Source organism: Saccopteryx leptura, chromosome 1, assembly GCF_036850995.1.
Source record: "Saccopteryx leptura isolate mSacLep1 chromosome 1, mSacLep1_pri_phased_curated, whole genome shotgun sequence".
Lineage (NCBI taxonomy): Eukaryota > Metazoa > Chordata > Mammalia > Chiroptera > Emballonuridae > Saccopteryx > Saccopteryx leptura.
In genome coordinates, this window is record NC_089503.1 from 210,844,615 (window position 1) to 210,861,623 (window position 17,009).

The 17,009-nt window shown below is 44.6% G+C and overlaps 1 protein-coding gene across 2 annotated transcripts in view; it reads right to left on the minus strand.

Moving 5' to 3' along the window:
- Nucleotides 1-9,369: 9,369 nt before the first annotated feature.
- The window catches only part of SETD7 (SET domain containing 7, histone lysine methyltransferase), a 49,337-nt gene continuing 41,697 nt past the window's right edge, over nucleotides 9,370-17,009 (minus strand). For both annotated transcript variants that reach the window (XM_066385421.1, XM_066385430.1), the window contains exon 9: nucleotides 9,370-15,200. In XM_066385421.1, coding sequence (XP_066241518.1) covers nucleotides 15,020-15,200 — 181 coding nt within the window. In that variant the 3' untranslated portion in view covers nucleotides 9,370-15,019. The remainder of the gene's footprint in view (nucleotides 15,201-17,009) is intronic.

Sequence of the window (17,009 nt, forward strand, 5' to 3'; positions counted from 1 at the left end):
AATACATCACAGTGATTAAAGCCTTTAAGCAAACTCTTTAAGCTAATACAATAAGAATCTATAAAAGAGTAATATCCTTAAAAGTGTTCACCAAGTCCAAGTTGGCACCAACACCATTCCAAATCTCTGCAAATGCAACCCAACCCCAGTTCAGTCCATCAAAAATTGTCACAGGAGCAGGAGTCCAGGAAAAGTCCACTTTCAGGAGAAGTCCTCATGGCACTGGAATTGCCGTCACACTTCCACACTCTGCAGTTAGCGTCAAAGTCCCAATGACCGCTGCTCCCAGCTGGCAATGACCCAGGTAGACTGGAAAAGCCATCTGCAGCACGCATGAAGACGGAGCTTCCGTTTTCCTCAAGCTGGAAAGATGAACCCAGGGGTCCTATACTGGAGCTTTACAGCCATGGGGTGGTGAGGAGAACCTTGGGATACACTAAGCTGGGTGGCAGAGGTAAATTTGTTAAGTTGGCAAAAAAGGAAAAAAGGAGCTCTGAATTAGGAGTAGGTCCTAGCCTAAAATATGAGTGGGGCATTAAGGAAGGAGGAATAAAGGAAAGACTATATATTAATCAAAGCAGCAGAAAACAGGACTATCAAAACCCACAACAGAGATCTTCGAGGGAAGAAGAACAAACCTGAATATTCAGGCAAGACATAGTTAAGTGGCCCTTGTGTAAATGAGACCAGTCGACCGGCTTCTTGGAAGAAATACCCCAGGCTCGTCCACAGTGTCGTAGAAGCGGCCGATGGCCCTGGGCACCTTTCAGCCTTCAGTGGCAAATCCCAGTATTCTGGGCAAGGTTAGGTCACAGGTGGCTGGAGCAGGGCTGGAAGAGACTGAACTCTCCCTTAGAGGAGTGAGGGGGAAGCCTACCTTCCAGTGTGTCCCTTCTTCCTCACAGCAAAGGCATGTAAGCCTGGCAGGCTTTGGCTCAAATGACCATCCTTTCCACTATTGAAGCAGAGCCCTGATGAAGTTCCAGTTGGAGCGTTGGAGCCTCTGAGGGAGTATGCCAAGAGCTAGTATTTTACCTGATCTCCTTTGGGCTTTTTTGGCCTCTTGGTACCTTAAAAGCCATGCTCAGAAGATCTCGCTGAGGGGCTTGAGAGTCCCTATCTGCCTATATATCTGGAGCTATTCGGGAAAAGACAAAACAGTGTTATTAGCTGGAATCAAATAAAAATAAAAAAAAGGTAGTAATTTGCAGGACAAAAATTTTGGCATCTCTTGTACATCAGCATTCAAAATAAACTGTTTGAAGTAAAAAGCATGACAGGGTAGACCTGCAGGAGCTCCAGGACATGACTCCCCCCCCCCCCCGTTTCTTTTTATATTATTTACAATTGAATCTTCAAGCAAATGTTAAGCACACTTTACAATATTTTGACTTCAAAGATTGCAAGAAATTCTTGACTTTGTTAACTTTTAACAAAAATAGAGTAAATGCACCTTTAAGCAACATTCCCACACTTATCAAAATACCCCCTTAAAATTAATTAACAGGCACCTTAAAGAGTACATATCAAAACTGAAAAATCCCAGTGTGATCCTCATTATTCTCCTATAGTAAAAAAAAAAATCTTTACACTTTTATTATGTAAATCTATGCTGCTTCAAGCCTTTCACTTGCGGCCTGGAGCAGCCTGGCCAAACCAGCAAGTCTTTTGGATCCAAAATGAGCGTGCTCTACTTATTCCAAACAAAATTATATTTATATAGGGAAATGAAATTATTCCCGTTTTGTTTTCAATACTACAGCCGGCACTTCCAAAACTATTATCATCATTACTTTTCATGTAAGGATTTAATTCAGGCCTTATAAACAAAAACACTTAGACATTAAACAAAGACTTCACATACAATCACACAAATCAAGAGTGAAACCCGGGGTTTTAGAGATTAAACTATGGCCTGCTTGATCTTAAGTAGGGCTACCTTAATAGGAACGTAATAAGGATATATACTAAACAGAGATCTCTCTCGAAAAATCTCAAGACAGCCGTATGAGATTTCTATTCAGCAATACCCAAATCAGGCCCCCCTTTCACCCTCTTTTCAAGCAATGGAGCAGGAAAGAAATAAAATGATCTAAAACATTTAAAAAAATTAGATAATAATAATTGAGAAAGGGGAGAGAGCATAATAAAATAAGCCTCATACAATTGCTCTTGTGAAGTGAGTCTCTCATCTAGAATCATGGTGTCTCACTAGTTGTTCAGGGATCCACCGAGGAGCTTCAGCAGACCTAGGAAAAACACACACATATCCTCGGCCCCATAAGAGAACAGGGTCTGGCCCTTGCCAGATTCCTGTGAGTGGGTCCCTCCATCGCACTTCAGGGAAGGCTTTCCTTGCAGGGTTCCAGAGTCTCTCTGCTGCTGAATGACCCTGTACATCAGTATTCAAAAAACTTAAAGTGAAAAGAGCATGACAAAGATTTGCAGGAGTTTCCTAATACTTAAGTTGCTATTTGGCTCCTAACTCTGAACACACCTCACGTGCACTAACCAAATCAGTAAGACTTAAGGATCTACATTCTATTTAAATTTAAATGAGTGCTCCTTACAAGTTCTAAAAACATTTTATTTTTTCTAAATATTAGAGCCAGCATTTCCAATTTTTGCATGCAAAAACAAACTTAATTCAGACCTTAAAAACAGACACATTTTGACAACATTAAGCAAAGACTAAACAGAGACAAGAATTAAACAAACCAGACAAACCAGAGAGAAACCCGGGATTTCAGAGCACATCCAGATTAGAAAGATGCCTGCCTGATATTAGTCAGGGCATTTTCTGACAGAGACTGAAGGATGTGACTAAATAAAATCTCCCCGAGAAAATTTGCTCTCGGCAGCTGCTGGGATATTTCCTATAGTCAAATCCAACACAGGTCCCCTGCCTCAACCTCCAGGCAAAGAACAAGAAACAAAATGATAGTTCAGAAGATCATAGCCAAAACATTAAAGAAAATCAGATCAGGACAGGAAAAGCTGTAACTTTCCTAATACCTGAATCTCCTATCCATTCTCAAATTCTGTAGTTGCTGTAACCGGCAGCTCAGGTTGACTATGCTGAGATTTTTCTCCTACCTCAACAGCCCCTTCATGAAAGTCCAACTTCCACAGCAAATAATTACCCCCAGAGAGCCAAGCACAAGCAATCGCCTTCCAGTCATTTGGGGGAAGAGCCTTTGCCCTAATAGTATCTAATAAACCAAGTGAAAAAGGGGCAGTAGGCCCATACTGAACACAAACAAGTTTAAGCTCTTTCAGAGTTTTAAAAGGTACAGGTTTATGTTCTCGCACTAGTCTCCCTGTATCATCCTGTCTTTCTACAACAGGAAAATGGGTAAAACCATCATTTATTGTTTCCCCTACATTTCGAGCCTGGTAATCAGCCTGATAAGGGAATGGAGGAGCAGAGGGTTGAATGTAGGAAGGAGCTGAGGGCAGCGGAGGCCCCGCGGCTAAGGCAGCCATAGCCACGGATTTTTCATCCCCCCTGTCATCCTCAGACTCCAAGTTATCCTCGTTTTCACATCCCTCTGTTTCCAGCGCACCCTGATACTCTTCAGACAACGATTTGTCTTCATACAGAAACATTTCTACATAAAGGTCCCTTACTTTTGACCCTATCTGTCCCATATTCTTTTACTCCCAACTACACTTTCCCCAAAAACTTTCTTTACTCACTGTGCGCACTTCACTTTGGGGAGTTCCGTCACCTTCCTTCAGTTTTAGTTTCCTCGTACTCATACTCAAGTCGTCTGTTCGGGCGCCACTTGCCACGGACCAGCGCGGCTCCTAATAACAGTGCGGAATTAAGGAAACACACTTTGTCAGAACAAAACCGATGGGACCGGGAGGACTCCTCAAACTGCCTGGCAGCATCTGAGTGCCTCACAGCCCCAGTTCGCTTTATTATATAGACCTATGCAAATCAAGGACCCTGATACAAAGTTGCACATCAAAGGCTAAGACAGGAATTCTCCCAAGGCAAAAACAGGATACATTAGTGAAATTTACAAACATCTGAAACAAACAAAGAGTCAGAGGAAGGGCATGTATATTGCTTCCTGCAACCCAAGGAAGGAAGTGGAGTGGGTGCAAACACTCAGCATCAAAGCCAAATATGGAGATGGAGGGGGGAGAACTTAGCCCCCTGCCAAGCCTCGAATCTATAATGGCGTTTTTGCCATTAACGGTCCACAAGAAGAATGGAAAGAAGCCTTCTAGAAATTAGAAGAAAAAGCCCTGGCTGGTAGCTGAGTTGGCTGGAGCATTGTCCCAGTATGCCAAGGTTGCAGGTTTGATCTCTGGTTAGGACATATAAGAAGCAGCCAATGAATGCATAAATAAGTGGAACTACAAATTGATCTGTCTCGCTCACTGTCTCTCATCAATAAAACGATAAAATAAGAAGATAAAAAATAAAATAATAGTGTCTTCGGTTATGCTAGGGAATAGTTTCACCAAACACAGTGGTAAGGCCGTGTACCCCAGGGGATATGGAAGACAGTTCATTGGCATGTGGAAAGGACACATACTCAAATATTGTGTTTGCATGAATATAGATGATGTAGCTTTAGGAATTCAGCATTGCTAATATGTAATGCATGAATTGACACTGGATGCCAGGCAGACTGTGCCTTACACGTTAGGGAATCGGGTGCCCTGGTTCCACCGTCTGCACTGGGGAGAGGTTAACAGCAAGCACCTCACCTTTACTATCTCTTCGCTTCCAGTGGATCGTGGCAACATAGGTTCACGTGTGCCTGGGAAGTGGGTTTACTAGGAATATGCTCCTACATGGTAAACTCTATAATTCTTTGTAATAAGACTAGAATCAAAACCAGAATCCTGGTCTGGTCACAGGGAATGACGAATGTGACTGTGGGTTGAAGAGCTATGCTTAACACCATCAGAATATTTTCTCCAGGAATGAGAACAAGGGAGTTTTCACTTATATATATAGATGTAACATTTAATGCTACCCAACAGATCTATTTCACAGTAGAGATTAGTTTTCCAATGAGCTCAGGAAATTCAAAGAAAACAATTACTTGGACAGAATTAGGACAGGTAATGTTTGCCTCTTTGGCACTTGTTTTTAAATATGTTTATTGTTAATAACTTTCTCTTTTCTCTTGAACTTTTTATTGTGGAGCTTTGGAAACATAAAGATACACAGTATGAGACCGTGAACCCCATGTAGCCATCGCCCGGCTTCAATCACCATGCATACCTGGCCGGTCCGGTTTTATCTACATCTTCCCCATGTCCCCCACCTCCTGCACTGAGATTTGAAGAAAATTGGCAAACATCCTGATTGTTTTTAAAGATATTTTTTTATCACATCAGGTTCTGCTGGTTTGAGAGCCATTTTTTTTCTTTTTTTCTGACAACTTTAGATCTCTCTGCCCTGCGCTGATCTGAATGAACCCGGCTCCCAGACAGCGATTTTTACCATTATTATAAGGCAGGGTACATCCCACTTACTTTTACCTTAATTACTCAGGAGTCTCACCCCGAGCATCACTGCGCTGCACCGTAAAGCAGAAACACCAGGCGTTCAGTGTGCTGCCCAGGGACTCAGTCCACAGGCAGGGTCTCTGGGAGGGGCCAAGGATCTGCATAGGTCACACGTTCCCAGGGGACTCTGCTCCCTGAAATGGGGACACGGGACATAGGCAGAGACTGTTCAGTTCACAGGTTTCAAGCTACGGTGAGAAAAACTGGAAAAGAGACTTTAGAAAACCAGCCCCATTTTTCTAATGCGTCTCACATACACCCCCTCCCCGCTTGCTGGCTGTCATATCTCGCTGGGGCAGAGGCTCTGAGGCTGGGATCTGACATTCCACAGCCACTGTGTCAAGGGAGCTTTGCAGAACAAAGTGTGTGAACGTCTAAATAGTGACTGGCTGCTCGGAAGCCATCTATTTTCAGGTTTCTGGCTGTGTCCCCTGTAGCCAGGGTGATGCAAGTCTTTAGATAAGTGGTGTTCCCATTTACACACACACACACACATGCATACGTGCACACACCCAAACACACATGCACGTATACACAAATATACACAGGCATACAGGCATGCACGCACACAAACACACAGGTTAAGTGCTATATTGTGAATAGCTCTACTATCTAAAAAAAACTTTTAGAAATTTCTCTAGTATCTCCATCCTATTGGGATAAATTAGTTTCCTTTTAGTAGGTATGGGATGGACACAATTCCCCCTCAATGTGTATCCTGCTTACACGGTAAGCTTGAATATAGCTCCACTTTTTATTCCATTTATTATTAATTTATTTAAGATTTCCTTGTTTTGAATGATTTTTTAAAAAAGATTTTAGGAGAGAGAGAGAGAGAAGGGGGGAGGAGCAGGAAGTATCAACTCCCATATGTGCCTTGACCAGGCAAGCCCAGGGTTTCAAACTGGTGACATCAGCCTTCCAGGTCAATGCTTTATCCACTGCGCCACCACAGGTCAGGCCAGATTTCCTTGTTTTGGAGAAACTATATTTCTTGGCTGTGGCTGGGAGCTAGATTCCAGAATCTAGAAAACACCAAGGACGCTGCTTGTTGGTGAAGGTATCTACACACTTCCATTCCATTCTGCACAGTTTGTGCATGTGGTTACCTGGAAGGTCACTTCCCCTGGTGATCTGTGTCTCTTACCCCATTGCCGGCTCATCAAAAAAAAAAGAAAAAAAGTGATAAGAGAAGTACAAGGTTTGATGAATTTAGGGCTAATGAACTCATAACCTCTGTTTTGCAGAAAACTGTGCTCTAGCTAGATGTTCAAGTGCTATGTGGCATAAAAAAAGCTTTTGTTTGTTTTAAAAGATAAACAAGCTTTGCTCAATGTAGTTAACTGTAGGCTCCAAAAGTGCTATTAGCCCTTTTGAAATTTGGGCTTATTTAAACAATAAAAAAAGCCCTGGAAATGGTGTGTTCCTTCAGCTACTCAAAGTTCAATCTAGTGACAGAAATAAGCACCGGCTCAGGGTTCATGTTTGTTTTTAAAATATATTAAGTTATCCATTGGCTAAAAGTTTTTCTCTTATGGCTTCTTTTCGGCAGCAGTATGAGAATAAAAATTCTCACCACAAGAGGGTGCTGGGCCATGGAAAAATGAATGGGTTTTTTACAGAATTAGAAATAAAAACAGGAATGCAGGCGACTCAGGGTGAGACCACCACTAGGAATGGTGGTGACAGAACTTGTTTTCCCAGTGATTATTCCATTCTTTTACTTGCTCAGACAAAAATTCAGAGTTGGCTTTGATTCCTTATTTCCCAGTGTATTAAGCGTGTCTTCTTATCCTGAAGCTTGAACATCTGGGGTCCGGCTCCCGCTGACCCTGGGCAACCAATTCCTAGAAATAGCAAACCACTCTTGCCTTTCATGTACAAAGCAACTAATCCTGAGCCTTCAAAACAACCAGCTTCTTTATAGGTTCTCTACCGCCCTGGTCCCTCACCCCGGCCGCTGTCACCCCAGAGCCAGGTACCAGACATTAGAGGCGGTCCCTACACCAGAGCCTGCTGAAGTCATTTAAACTAGCCAGTCCTAACCCTGCTTGCCCTGCCTTGCTTTCTCTCCCCCAGGAACCACAGTGAGGTCCTCGCTCACACCTCCCCTCCGCCCTCCGCCTACTGACCGCCCCTGATGTGCTTCCTCGGGCAGTTCCCATGCTTGGTGTGCCCTCTCCTCCTGGGCACTGGAACTATCTTTTCAGTGGCGTTTGTCTCCTGATCTGTTGGCCTCACCATACCTAAAATATAAAACCTACGTTTTATTTTTAAAAAATAAATACCTAACCCCACATCTCAGCAGATTTTAGTGTCTCTGCCTTGATGGTACATCCAGAGTTCATCCACTTCTTGTCGCCACTGCCTCTTTCGCGCCCCCACCATCACGCTGTACTGCCTGTTTCGGCCGGGTCCCCACCCCCACAGCAGTCTGCGCCCCACCTGTGAACACCCAGAGTGACGCTGTCATCCGGGGCAGTCTGGTCTGTCTTACCACTCTTTGTTCAGAGCCCTCCACTGGAGGAGCTAATAATTAAATTGTCACGGGAGTATTTGGAACCAGCAGTAACCAAGCTGGTTTGTTTAGCATTTTATACCATTGGTTGACCTCCCATTGCACTTTAAATTAAAAGCAAAACCGTGCCCTGGCCGGACAGTTCTGTTGGTTAGAGCCTCGTTCCCAAGCGCAGAGGTAGCCGGTTCGACTCTTGGTCAGGGCACATACGAGAACAGATCAATGTTCTTGTCTGTCTGTCTGTCTATCTCTCTCTCTCTCCTTTCCTCTCTCTAAAATAAACATGAAAAATAAATAAATAAATAAAAACAAAGTCCTTAAAATGGCTCTGGGGGCCCTTTGGAATCTGATTCCCTGGCCCGCCCATTCTTGACCACCCCATGCAAACTACCACCTTAGGACTTGGCTCCTTGCAGCCCCTTCTGGGCCTGGAGCCTTTCCCCAGAGCCCCCCATTGGTGCCACTGCTTCTCAGGGAGGTCTTCCTGATCTGGCCCCTGCAGCCCTCCCCCAACACTCCTTCCCTTCCCCCCTCCTTGTCCCCTAGTGCTTACCTGGCACATACATCATTCTCTGTCGGGTTTGCGAACTAGTGTCCCCAAGGAAATGTAAGCTCCACAAGGCAGGGACTTTGTTTTTGTGCACTGGTTCATTAAGGGCCTAGAATAGTGACTGCTAGCTGGTAAAGGTTGAGAAATATGTGTTGAAAGAATGGATGAACTGAGAACATGATTAAAAAAGAAAAAGACACTCTAGTTCAGTCACTCATTCTCACATCAAATATTTGGAGAATGCTTGCATGCACCCACTAAGATATACTTGCTGGTCCCCCAAAACCAGTCATCTAAAAGGGAGGTCACCAAGGTCACCCAGATGGTTCACTCATTAAGCAATCGATGAGGTGTGGCAGGCGGCCTGTCCGCTCCCATGGGTGCAGAGAAGGGGGGGCCCAGTGAGGGCAGGGTTTTGTTTTGTTTTTTCAACTGCCAGATATTTTCCCTGATCGCCTCCTTTACATTCAATACCCTTAATATTTATGTCATCAACCAGAGACACTGTGGGTAGATGTTGCTGATGTGTCTGGTGCATGGGTGTATGCAGAGTCATGCCAAGGACACAGCAAACTCCTGATCTTCCCGCTCTCCTCCTCAAGTCTTACTACCATGCTTTGAAAATGGGAAATGGTCAATGATATTTTTTAACAACTTAAATGTAAGGTTTGCTTAGTAATTTAAATATATACGTTTGTGGTTCATAAGAAAAAAAGTTTTTCCCTTTCTGCCCTTGACGATTAAAGGAAGACAATGACAGATAATTGTATATTTTGTTTAATACTTGCATTGTTTCTATAGCGCAATTATAGCAATCTTTAAATTTACTTTTCATTACAAATATTTGTCAAGTTTTGTTTCAGAAACATTTTTTCCTACTCTCTTGCACATGCACCCAGACACACTACAAAAAAACTCATTCATAACACAGTAAGGGCAAACATTATTCATGTAAACATCTTTCATTAATTTCCCATAATTTAAAAAAATCATAGAATTATAGATATTGAATAAGGCTCATAGATTTAGTTCAAATTCTACAAGAGACCAGTCAAAGATGCTCATTAACTGTGGTGGGGTTAACTTTTGGTTGCAATAAATGCTGAAAGCGTACCCCTGGCTTCCAATCCGTAAACATACCTGACAACCTCAAAAATGCATTTCAGAATTAAAAAGAGAATGTAGAAAACCCAGGAGGAAAAAACTTTTGAAGTAGGGAGCTCAGAACCATGAACCCAATTTCTTCTATAATAAGCAGGCATTACATAGCCCCTGTATTTCCCAATACATGAATCAAGATTAATTATAGTAACTCAAAATGTAACCAAGTCAACATGTTAAGGAAGATACATTGGCGTGTGTGTACATATTGCTAGTATACACAGTGAAAATTTGTCATAAAACTGATCATTTCATTATATCCAGGACCAAAGCAGAAAAAAGAAAACCCCCACTCAAGTTGAAAATCATTAGGAAGGAGTGTTTTAGTAACATAAGAATCAGGGGAGTTGGGAGGTATGCCCTCAGGGTACTGAAGTCACAGACAGAGGAAGCTAGGGCTGGCCTTATCCGAGGGCGTCTCTCTCTGGCTGGAAGCTTGGTGCTTACATGCATAGTCTCCCAGAGCTGAGACAGGAAATGGACTGTGCTGAGAAATGGGCCCCTTGCCAGCGGCACCCTCCTCCTGCCTCTCTGCGAGGTGGAGGTCAGGAGGCAGGGACTGCTGGCAGAACCGTGAAGTCCCACCCCGGGGTCTGAACCCCAACTCCACTGAGGGCAGCCTCCCTGACATGTGTGACTAGGCAGTAAGGGTGGCGGTTGATGGTGGCCAGAAAACCCAGTTCGGAGGTACACTTGGCCACATCTGGCTTCTGATTCTGCTGCCCTGCAAAGAAATTGTGCTCTGGATAAATGCACCTGTGTCTCTAATGCCTTGAACTCACTCGCAGGCCCCTGAAGGCCTGGAGTGGGGTCACTAAAAGGTGGACAGACCTCCACGAGCACCTAACTTACACCAGGAGCGACTTGAGGCACTGGGAAACCTACAAGCCTCTCCACACGAGGCAACTGCGCAGGGCAGTCGCTTTGGGTCAGAGTTACTTGTAGGCTTATTGATTTCTAAAAATCAAAATTGACCTGCATTATATCTCAATAGACTCATAATTCTCACCAAAAATTTTGTAATTTGTTTAAACAGCACTGGAATAATTCAACTTCATTTAAATATAATCATTCTACCATGAAAATATTTCATACAAACATCTATTTACATACAAACACATTAAAATTTGTGAAAGGGATTTCCACCCCTATGGTTGTATGGCTTGAAATAGTTTCATTGCTTTGTATATATGTCTGCACACATTTGGCAAAATAAAACTATTAAAATTTAGATTTTCTTTTCTAAAATAAAAAAAAGTGACACTGAGTCTCCAATTCCTGAAGGGAAGATCAAAGGAAAAACAAACAAACAATCTATCCAGGTACCTCAAGTAGATGTAAATTTAATATATTTTGTGAACCTTTGATCTGTGGCAAATAAACATCACAACGATTAGTCTTGCAACATAGTTTTGCTTGTTTTTCTAAAACAAAAGATGTCTGGATTCTAAATCACTACTCTGAAGACAGAAACTTAGAGGCAACTATTTTAAAACAAAGCACAACAAACTTTACCTTCTTGTAAGATCTTCAATGCATTTTGCAGTTGAGTGATTTAAAATTTTAGATATTAAAAGAAAGGGACTAAAGTGCCACACACTGTCTTACTGAGAAGACAACCCTTGAATTCACTGTTCAGAGTTACTGCGATTTTAATAGTTACGATGACATGTTGTGAATGGTTACACTTGGCCTCCACCGTAGCCTTTCCAGATTGTTGGCGAATCAGGAAATAGATTTTCAAGTGTGAAGAGCCTTTGGAGGGCGACCAAGTTTAACCACAGCCCCAGGCAGGTTCAAAGAGGTCTTGAAAAACAAATTTCCTTCTTAGTTTCTCTGGGAGAGCAGGGATGAAGCAGGTTAAAATAAGAATAGGTCCTACAAAACTCAAGTGTTCCTTGCCTGTGGCTTTGTAATCTCATCCTTTCTTTGCGTCGAAACCAGTTCTCCCAGCTGTTCTGGGTAGCCCGTTCCAACGTCCATTTGGGGACATACTCCTACGGTTAGTTCCTGTTCCTAACTAACGCAAGATAATATTTCATCATAGAGAAGCTGCTAAGGAAAGTTCTAGACATGCAGGAGTTGGGCTGGGATGGCTCTGAGTGACATCTCCCCGAGATGGTGGCATCCTGCACACCCACAGGTTGCAACCGGTTTTGGGGGGCAAGCAGAAAGTGATACCTCTCTTCCCCACCACATGGAACCTCCCATATTTCTGTTGTGACTGATACGCTGATGGCGCTGCTGGCTCCAGCTGTGTCCTGACACACTTCCTCCCACACAGACGTGAAGACTCAGCAGAACAGCACCTCCCGGGGCTTCCCCCTCGACTGGGGCTCAAACAAGGAACAAACGCTATTTACCCAGCAGTGACTTCCTTAGGGGACGCCAACCCCCTGACTTCTTTTCCTACCTAGGGAACGCAGTGAGCCTGAAGCCCCCTCCCACTGTACTCAGTGACAAAGCCTTACCCAGGGGAGTGTGTGTGTGTGTGTGTGTGTGTGTGTGTGTGTGTGTGTGTGTGTGTACAGCAGGAGCAACAGAGCCAGACAAGACAGAACAGAGTAGATGGCGAGAGGGCCACACAGATGGAAAGATGGACAGAGAGGGACCCCAGGGCACTTGGAGCTGGAGCGACCAGCAAGGGAGGAGGTCGGAGCACCGAGGAGAGAGGAGTGGAGCAGGAGAGGTCATCTGCGGCTGTCATTACACACAGACACCCAGGCCTCGTCGCAGACAACACAGAAAGAGGAGGAAGGGTGTGGGGGAGGGGGAAAGCCAGCAGACACCCTGAGAGGAAGGAGGAAGGTGGAGAGAGGCTCTGCCCGGGTCTGTTTCCTCGGATTCGGCTGAAGGTCAAGACACAGTCTGGGTCATAAACTCAGAGCGTTACCATCTGATATGTAACGGCTTAGCTGGTTAATCACTACTTAGAACTCTTCTATCCCTTTTATTAAAAAGAAAAGAAAAAAAGAAAGAAGAGGAAGGGAGGGAAGGAGGAAAAAGAAGAAAGGAGGAAGAAAGAAAAAGAAAGAAAGAGAGAGAGAGAGAGAGAAAGGAAGATTCCATTTAAATGGGCTAGAGTAGTTCATTAGGACAGAAATTACCACCCATTGCAGCCCCAACCAGAGCATTACAGCCCTCAGGAATGAAATCTGAGTGTGGTTGAACCAGAGGTGTGACCTCACCTTCCTGACCTCCCTCCCTGACCTGACTCTACAACTCAACTCACTGGGGTTAATTAAAGCCATCTTCCTCCTGCTAACAGTCACTCACTTTGGGACACATTTGAATTAAAGCACCTATCAAAATACAAGTCCCAAGACTGCCCACCTGTCACAGTTTGCAGAATGGTCTCTTTCTACAGAATAGAAGCAATCCTATCCTGGTGCCTTTTAATCTAAAAACTCTCTTTGGTCTTTCATGGGAGAGCCTTCTGGCAACCCGGACAATCTCTCACATGTGAACCATCAGCTTACCTCTCCAAGAACATGCCACCTAGTTGTTCTGGCCCTGCTGGGGAAGGGAGGTCCTGAAAGCTTGGCCTTGCAAAAAAAAAAAAAGGAAAGGTGGCATTTGTCACCCCAGCTGCCTGAACTGAAGGTCGTGAGCTTCCCTGTGTCAAGCATGACCGTTTAATTCTTCCTAAGAGCATTTTGTAACTGACAAGAACTATCAAACTTTCTTCTGCCTGTTTATTTTTGTCTCCCTCCTAGCAAGCCTTCTCTACTCAGCCAGAGCTAACTGCCAATGACAGCTTTCAGGACCAAACTGACTCAGGTGACAGGTGCCACCGTTGACAATTGCAGGTCAGAGACATTGCTGCTCTCCAGACCTCTCGGCTACCTCATGGAGGCATCTGGAGAAGGCAGAGCTCTGGCGTGTGGTAAGTGCGTCCCCAGACCCCACACTCTCAGAATTCACTCAGAGCAATCCCAGTTATGTTATATACCTAATTAGCTAAACTAAAAACAGGGTTTTTCTCCTTATTTCTGCAGTTGTGATTACACATGGCTTGCAAAAAGGCTGAAATGCTATTGATATCATTGCTTTTAAACTATACAGGTGTTATTCTTAATTCACAATGCTCTGAAGCGGATAAGTGCTTTGAAATTACAAGGATGAAAAGTTTTAGCGTTAAGGTTTGATATGTACCTAGTGATTAGTATGTCTCTCTTAATAGTAGCGATTAAACAAAAAACACAACTTTTGAATTCTGTGTCAGAATTCAGCTTTTGACTTTTGAATTCAATGCACTGTGCCACAAGCCAGACTGCTCTGTGTTATGTACATTTAATGTGTGTGCAAGGAGGAAAAAAAAATCATCATCACTAGCACTATTGAGGATATTGTAAAATTGCCACAGTTACACTGCTTAGAAATGCTAACTTCCCTCTCATCTTTCTTAAATGTATATATTACAACTCTTCCATAACTTAAATGCACACAAAGTAAACTCTTTCTTCTCACATCTTAATGCAAGGATATCTTTGTTTACATGCGAGAATAATAATTCTATAATAATACCCTGGCTCTAGGAGCCAGTTCTTTATATTAGGACATAATAATGAAACAATGATATAGAAAGAGCTAGGGAGACCCCCACACTGGCAGACACAAAATCCATTTGGAAGTTTTCTTTTGTAAAAGGTATCTAAGGTAGAGAGAACAGTGCCAAGGGCTGAAATGACTCAAAAAGTTGAGGTTCTATTCGCTAGGGGAAAAAAAATAAAAACAAAGCCATTCTATTGCAAGATACAGATCAAAGGTAGTTAAAAGGCAAATTCTACTACATTTAGAGAATAGAAATGTAGTAATTCTGTCCTCCGTGTAGCCCATCTGCAGGTGGGCGAACAACACACTTAGCGTTGGCCATAGGAAAAAACATCATGGAAAAACCACTGACTAAAAATGACTGAAAAAACCCCCCTTCCCCTTTTTCAGTCTAATCATTTGGCATCTCTGAATGTGGCCCAGATTTAGACTTGAACCACCCAGGAACATCACGCTGTCTTATGTCAAGTGCTCGACAATACCTCTCAGTAGGACGCTGTGGCAAGGCTAGCTAATTTTAAATCTGGTATGAGTAATACAGTCAAATCTAGTTAGTATGCGAGAAAGTCGTTGCGGACACAGAGTGAGAGGATGTGATGTCAGAGCCCGAGCAGTCCCTGGTTGTCCCACAGTCGGATAAACGTAGTGCATAGATCCAAGTTTCTGTTCCGGGTCTTGGAAGCCCGGAGCCAGGCCCTTCACTTCTGCTGGGTGGCTCGGAAGGCCTTCAGCTCCACCTGGTACCACTCGGGGGCTTCGGGCCCACTCTTCCCCGGGGGGCTGTGGTGATAGCCATAGGCCACGGTGAGCTCCTCATGGGCCTCCACAGCTCGGAGTGTGCGGATGCATTTGATGGGCCCGAAACGGGGGTGTACAAACCTAGACATCAAGATGTACACGGTCATTCCCGGGCAGGTGAGAGGCAAAGGCTGGGGCGTGGCGGGCCGAGGCAGGAGTCCCCCACGTGCTCTTCCCTGACATGGGGCCCACAAGGCGGCAGCACAAGCCTCCCCCACGTGCTAATGGGGCGGGGGGGGGGGGGGAGGTGCAGCCGCATCCAGACCTGCTGGATTGGCATCTTCACTTTAATGACTCCACCCGGTGAGTCACAGCCACATTAAAGTTTCAGAAGTGCTGTTCTAGCTTCCTTTTTTGAGCATATTTGGCACTCTGTGGCTATAAACCAACAATGATGGTCAACAGCAAAAATCTGTCCTGAATGAGAAATGGAGTCCCGCGCGGCCTGTCCACATCTCAGTCACCTGGCCTGCGGCTTCAGCTTTCCTGGTACCTGGGGAAGGGGAGGGTTGGGGAGGGAAGGCTCGGGAACTTCGGCGTTGTCAGAAGGGGCCCCGGGGACTTTCAAAAGCAAAAGACTGTATTCTGCTCTCTACAGATAGAGGGCGTCTTCCCTTCTAGCAAAAACGTAGATGAAGATTTCTCTCCACGATGGAAGTCCAGAGCCCTCTGCCCACCTGACTTATCATTACCCTGTGGGGCCTCCTGGGACGGGGAGCCCCTTACCCCGCACGGGGTTCCCTCAGGAAAAGAGGCCACAGTCTCGCTCTTGTCCCCTCCTGCCACCTTCTGCCAGAGCCTCCTGCCCGGCCCCTTCAGGAGGGCAGGGAATTAGTAAGTAATGGACTCCCCTGATGGCTGCTGACGCCCCAAATGAGCTCACTCTCCAGAAAGAAACGACCTCTGTTTTTATACACATCTGCCCAAAACAGTCTCATGCATTTCTCATCACATTTGAACCAAAGGCATTGGGACATCAAAGGAGAAGTTTCCTGGCCTAAAGTTAGACTGGCACCTGGGGCATGATAGTAATAAGTCCTTGGCTGGTTCCCTCTATCGGTGGAGGGAAAGGATTGTGTCTGCGCTTTGGGGACGTCTTTTGTGTGGGGTTAAAAGGAACAAGGCCAAGTTCATTCCAGGGGGCCTCTATGTCTACCCTACTCAGGGGTCCTGTTTCCCCAAAACCCGAGTTGGGGTCAGACGACTTGAGTGTGCATCCTGGTTCCGCACACGGTCACTGCCTCCTCTGGGAAAACTGAGTGCCTATCTCTGAATCTCACTCTCCTCACCTGCAAAACTGTAACACTAGTGATCCCTGTCTGACAAGAGTGGTTGTGACAATATAGGGTTACATATATAAGGTCACGCAGTGCCTGGCATAAAGTGAGAACCCCACTAATATTAGTTACTATGGTGAGAGCATGCATGTGTGTGAGTGTGCACGTGTGAGAGCATGCACTCGTGAGAGCGTGCACGTGGGAGAGCTTGCACGTGTGTGCGTACGTGCATGTGCACAGGATTCTCAGGCTGTGCTCTATCACAGAGCAGATTGCTGGGTCAGGGATTCAGGAATTCCTCACTAAAATCACAACTCTGTGTCTCAAATTAAAACATTTTTTTTTTTTTTTTAGAAGAGCCATCTTTTTTAAAATTTTTATTTATTTTTATTTTTTTATTTATTCATTTTAGAGAGGAGAGGGGGGGGAGAGAGAGAGAGAGAGAGAGAGGAGAGACAGAGAGAGAGAAGGGGGAGGAGCTGGAAGCACCAACTCCCATATGTGCCTTGACCAGGCAAGCCCAGAGTTTCGAACTGGCGACCTCAGCATTTCCAGGTCGACGCTTTATCCACTGCGCCACCACAGGTCAGGCTCAAATTAAAACATTTAATTA